Source organism: Eptesicus fuscus, chromosome 13, assembly GCF_027574615.1.
Source record: "Eptesicus fuscus isolate TK198812 chromosome 13, DD_ASM_mEF_20220401, whole genome shotgun sequence".
Classification (NCBI taxonomy): Eukaryota; Metazoa; Chordata; class Mammalia; order Chiroptera; family Vespertilionidae; genus Eptesicus; species Eptesicus fuscus.
The window spans coordinates 65,820,731-65,826,907 of NC_072485.1; the positions used below are offsets into that span (position 1 = coordinate 65,820,731).

General features: G+C 50.7%; 1 protein-coding gene across 1 annotated transcript; it reads right to left on the reverse strand.

The window, feature by feature from the left end:
• Nucleotides 1–673: 673 nt before the first annotated feature.
• Nucleotides 674–5,577, reverse strand: LRRC55 (leucine rich repeat containing 55). The gene is made up of 2 exons (XM_008159309.3): nucleotides 4,773–5,577; nucleotides 674–909 (listed from the first exon to the last, which is right to left on the reverse strand). Exons 1-2 carry the CDS (start codon nucleotides 5,575–5,577, stop codon nucleotides 674–676), a joined length of 1,041 nt encoding a protein of 346 aa, XP_008157531.1.
• Between the last annotated feature and the right edge of the window lie 600 nt (nucleotides 5,578–6,177).

The window sequence follows — 6,177 nt, forward strand, 5'->3', positions numbered from 1 at the left end:
AGTGTGGGGGGCAGTCACTGGGAGGTGGTCTCACCTGTTAGCTGCTGGTAGGAGGCAGCCAAGGGGCTTGGCATTGGGGGTTCTCACCCTCTGGAGGCAATGGTAGGCAGCTCTGAGCAATGACAGGTGGGTGTCAGAGGGAAAGTTTTGGTCCTGTGCCACTTTCCTTCTGTACACTGAGGTCCCAGGGATTGTTCACCTTGGTTCTCAATGTACCACACATATTCTGGCCTCTATCATTTGTGTATGTACACCCTTCTTGGTCTGTTTGACAAAGCAGACAGTTTTGATGACCCAGCTCATGAGCCACCTCTATTCTTATTCTTCTCTTGAACTTTTTGAAGCACAGTTGATAACCCCTCCTCTGGGCTTCCATAGTTATGTATTCAGAATCCCAACAGATTGTCTTAAAGGGAATATTTTCTGATTCTTTCTCCTCTAGCAGAGTGAAGTGCCTTGAGGGCAGGAACTAGGTGGCTTCATCTAACACTGCCAGTTCCTAGCACAGTGCCCGGCCCACAGTAGAAGCTATTCAAAAGTAGTTTCCTGACATTGCTTGAGCTATGACAGAGGTGGCCAGGGCACCATGGGGCGAGAGTGGGCAGCCAGGGAGAGTGTCTGGTATGAACGGCAGTGGTGGTCAGCAGCATGGAGGGGATGCCAGGCACCCACATCATATCTCTTCCTCTTCACTGGCTTTGCTCCAACGGTGGCAGCAGTTGGCTGTGATGCCCAGGAGGAAGTTGGTGGCCACAGATGCGATGGATACCACGAAGCCCACGAATGCGATGAAGAGGTAATCATCCAGGGTCAAGGTCAGGTGACAAGCCTTGAAGCTCTCCTCAGTGAGGGAGAAGAGTGGGGCACCCTCAACTTCAGGGGGGCCCCGGCACTCAGCCAGCTGAGAATCTGTAACACAGAACCCAGGGAAGGTGAAAGGCCTGGGGAGACAGAATGGAATGGAGAGGACCCACCCTACCCAGGAAAAGTTTAGTTTCTTTTGTGCCAGAATTTTTACTTACCTTCTTTAGTCCCCTTAACAGCCCTCAAGGCAAATATTTTTATACCCATTTTTATAGATGTGGGGATCACTGTTAGGAGAATTTAGTAACTTGTCTGAAGTCCAATAGCCACTATTAATAATAGAACTGGGGCTTTTGTGGGCTACCATTGTCTCTTATATAAGCCTTCCAACTGATCTCTGGGCTTCTGCCCTTAAACCATCTCAACACAGTTGCTGAGTGATCCATTCAAACCTGAAGTCCTGTTATGTCACTCTCTGTTTCTTATCTTCACACAGACTGAAAGCCAAGGTCCTCACCAGGGGCTGCAAGGACTTCTCCCCATTGCTTCCACTCTGCTCCTTGCTTACTCTGTTTCATCCACTCAAACTTCCTGGTCATTTTTCCACCACCCGAGCTTGTCCCTTCTTGGGTAGGGAGGGAGTGCCTTTGCATTTGTCTCCGGGTGAGGATGCTTCTCTTCTTCATCTCTGCACAGCTCAGTTCCTCATGTCCTTTGAGACTTTGCTCAAATATCACCTTATTGGACTTCCCTTATGATACTCTGTAAAAGAGTATCCCCTATGTCATCTTTCCCAGGCATTTCCTGTCTTAGCTACTCTGCCTAATTTTTCTCCATAGTGTTTACCACTGTCTGACAGCTTGTTTATTATCTATCTCTTCCACCTTGAATATAAGCATTTCCCATAGTATCCTTAGCGTCAGAACCATGTCCTGCCCATTTAAGTGCTCAGCGAATCTTTGTTAAATGAATATGGGAATAAATGATTCTGTCCAACTCCGAAGCATTGGGTCTTTCTACTACCCCATGTGGCTTTTCCAGATATACAAAGTGTAGGGTTAAGAATATGGGCTCTGGAGCCATTGACCTGGGTTTAAATCCCCTCTCTATCTCTCCCAAGTTGTGTGATTGAGGATAAGCCATTTAGCCCCTCTGTGTCTTGGCTTCTTCATCTGTAAAATGAGCAGATTAATAGTAGTATCTACCTCATAGGGTTGTTATGAGGAGCCTATGAGTTAACATTTAAGTGATATGCTCTTGGTATATATTAAGTATTGTGTAATGTATGCTTTTATTATTACCCTATTTTTGTCTTTTTGGACAGGTCAGAGGGGGCTTCTCCTTCAGTGAGTTACCATTCTCTCCATCATTGATGGTCCCATCCCATCCTTCCAGGGGCACATGTACAAATGCTTGACTGTCAATGGTTCCATTGTACTCTGCCTTGGGAGTAAAAGTGGTATGCAGGTAGCAGTCTGCCATTCCTTTGTTCAAATTAATTAAGTTCTCACTTTGGACAAGTTTTTTTTTTTTCCTTTCTGGCTTTCATGAAGAAAGTGGATACATAAAAAGGAGATAATCTAACTTATTGTCTGGGAGAGTCAATGTGAAGATGTGAAGGACTTTTCTAAATTATATGGTGCAAAATGCTTTTTACTCATTCTGTAGATTTTGGGGCCAAAGAATAAAATCGTGGATTTGGATTGACCCTTTGGGGAAATGGATGAGCATCATTCTCCTTAGAAATGGGGAGCCAGATTCAGAAAAAGAATGCAATCTGTCCCCAACCTCAGGTTGAGGTGGGTCCCTGTAAGCTGTATGCAAAGTACTCCAGACCCTGCCCAGGAAACGATTGTATCTGGAGTTGCCATCAAGAGGCTCTTCTTTTGGAAGTGGAAGATGCTGAGCTCCCAAATCTACTGTGTGCCTGGGTTTGGTGAGACAATACAAAGCTGGGGAGTGTGGAGACAGTGAGGGTAATTGGTGTGGACCAACCAGAGGAGGGTCCAAGGGCATGTGGCTGGACCCTGCAGGAGTCCAGGATGAAAGCCTGGGGCTGACAAAACTCTCTGGTAAGTCAAAGGACCAGTCTTGAAGTTAAGTTATATCCCAAGGGCACCCTTATGTTACTCCGTGTTGGGGTTTGTCTAAAAGTTGTGGATAGTATTTGGAATCCCATGAAAAAGGAGGAAGAAGCCAAAACAGACAGAGGGCAGAGGATTGCCTAATCCTACCTACACTGGTAAGTTCTTTACCCACAAGAGGAAGTATCCTGGAGAGTGGTGTGGTACGAAGTGTGTTCTGTGGAGGAACGAAGTGGTTCTGTGGGTTTCTAGCTGTGGCATACTTGTGTTCTCACTTTTGGTTTGCAGTCACTTTCCCTTCTGGAGCTTGGGTCCCTCATCTGTACTGACATGAGGCCTTGGTGATGGGATCTTGGATCCCTTTCCCATTCGCTAGGAATTTGAGCTTTTTTTGAAGGGCAGCAGGGATCTCAGAAATTCCAGAAAAGAAGGAGCCCCGGTGTGGTGGAAGCTTAGCGCCTAGAGTGCCCCTTCTGTTTCTAGTGCACAGGAGAGAGGGGAGCAGATGCAGCTTGCAAAGGTTGAACAGGTGGGGGGATCGATCGCTCCATGCAGCCTCCCCCTCATACCCCTTACCATCGCCCCATCTCAGTCCCCAGCTATTTTGGTCCCAGAGAACATCCTCCCACAGCTCTGAGGAAACATGGGAATCGTGACCCACAGTTCCCCCAAGCTATTTTGGTCCTGGACTCCCCACTCAGTCCTCCTCTCCCTCCTACCTCATTCATCATCACTTCTGAACACACTCTGAGCCCAGGCTCTGGGACATCCCCTGGGATAGTGCCCTCAGCTATTTCTGTTATTCTACTGCTGGGGCTTGTGCCAAAGCTCAGTGCTGCCATGCAGGAGAGCTGGTGACGGAGGCCACCACTGAATATTGCCTGCCTCCAGGCCAGGTTTGGACTCCGATGGGTGAGTCCAGGGCCCATCAAACCTTCATGATTCAGGATCCTTCAGTCGCCAATCCACCCCTGGTTGGAATTGTCTGGTTAAATTGTCACATCCTAGTTTCTCCTCTCAACTCTCCATCTCATGCTCAAATCTTGTGGAACTCTGCTGAGACCCTTTGGTCCAGAACTTAGGCCAGAACTCATGCCCCGACTCTCCTGCCAGACTAGAATGGACTCTTCAGGGTACAGCCAGAGGCAGCCAGACTACAAGGGTTTATTTCTGACTCCAACACTTAGCAGAGCTGTAATTTCAGGCAAGTTACTGAACCTCTCTGTGCCTCAGTTTCACCCTCTGTAGAGTGGGGATGGCTCATTAAGGCGAGGATGAGATGAGCTAAAATATATACTATGCTTGGAATAGAGCAGGACAGTAAGTACAAAAATAAATAACATTAGCCATTTCTGTCTCTGGGAGACTGCCAGCACTCAGAACACTTAAGAAGCAGTCTTGAAGAGTAGAAAGGACTTTGAAGTCAATACACTTGAGCTTTATCCATGGCTCTGCCAGTTTGTAACTGATTCTGGGTTACTCTTTTCATGGTTCTAAATCTCAGTTTCTTCACCCGCAAAATGGGGGTGCTAAAAGTGGGACCATGCATGCCAAGTTCTTGGTCATGGTGTGAGCTCAATAAACACTGTCTATTATGAGCTCTTCTTGTTTATTGTCTGTCTGCCTCATTAGGTCATCAGTGCCACAGAGGCAAGGGCGGTGTCTGTTACGTTAATGAATGGGTCTCCAGCACCTAGTCTACAAAGCAAGGACTCTACAAACACTTGTGGAACAAAAGAGCTGGGTACAGAGACAGGAGCATAAATCAGGGCACACAGTAGGGGCTCAAGATCTCTAAGTCCTCCTCTCTTCTTTGGAGGAGGTCCTTTCAGTGAGGCCAGAACCCTCCATCCCCCAGACCCCTAGTCCTGCTTCCTCCCTTACCTGCGGTACAGCGCTGGATCCGGTTTCGCAGCCACTTCAGCAGGGGCTCCATGGTGCAGCCGCACACCCAGGGGTTGCCTCCGATCTGCAGGGTCACCAGCCCTGGCAGGCCTTCCAGGGCCTCGAGGCTGAGGAAGGCCAGGCCCCCGTAGCTGAGGTCCAGGTCTCGGAGCTGCACCAGGCCCTGGAAGGCCTGCGGGTGCACCCTGCGCAACCACGGGTTGTGGCTCAGGTCGATGTGCACCAGGCCATGGGCTTCCTGGAACATATCGGCTGGCACGTGGCTGAGGTTGTTGTAGCTCAGATCCAGGTGTGCCAAGCGCTTGGCATGGAGGAAGAGGCCTGGGGGCAGCTCGATCAAGGAGTTGTTGTGCAAATCCAACACCCTGAGCTCCATGTAGCACGTGAGGTAGCCTGGCGGCACAGTGGCAATGCGGTTGTGGGCCAGGCTGAGGTTGCGCGTGTCCATTGGCAGGTCTGGGGGCACGGAGAATAGCCGTTGGCTGCTGCAATCCACCACCTGGTTATGGCATGTGCAAAGGACGGGGCAGCTGGTGCCTGCGTCCGAGTGCATCACCCCAGCTGCCAAGAGGAGGGAGACCAGGAGCACGGCTGGGTGGGGGGGACCAGGCCAGGGCAGCTGGGACCAGGTGTCACCCATCTTAGGCAGCTGGCAACGGCAGTGCTGAATGAAGCCCACAGGGGCTGGGGCTGTGTCCATAGAATCAAGAGTCAGTGGCACAGGAAGGCAGCGACATCGGGGCTTAGAGCCCTGGAGGGTGGGGCTTCTGAGCAGGGGTGTCATGGCTCAAGCCTTTCCTGGGAGCCTCTGAGTGCCAGAGGGCTCCCGAGGTGAGAGCCACAGGAAGTCCCCTTTGGAGCCTAGGGGGCAAGCAACCTGTTTGAGGTCCCCCAGGGTCTGCCAAGATGATCAAAACTTGAGACAGGAAGGAGGCGAGGGTGGGGCTGGACCAGCTGCCAGCAGGTCGTGGAAGGGTCCCTGCAGATCTTTTGGGTCCCTCGCACCCATGACTGCTGGGAGCTTCCTCTTTGTGCTGTGTCTGAGAGGTGGGAGGGGGGAGCTAAGGACACGAAAGGGGCCTTTTAAAGGTCCCAGAATATCTAAAAGTCCCCAGCCCCGCCCCAAGTCTGGGATTGATGATCAGGATGCCAGAGCTGCATTGGGGTCTCCAGCATTCAAGGTCTCAGAGGGGATTCTATTGGTGGCCCAGTGGACTCGAGTCCAAGGGGGTCCATGGGTGTGTGTTTTGGGCAGGGAGCCCGGAGTGAAGTGGATCTCCATGGGCCTCGCGAAAGCCCGAGTCCTTGGCCTCAGTGTCTATGGTAATCCCCGGGGAGGGGAAGACCCCAAGGGCCACCCATTGTTTGCACTGCTGAGCCTGGA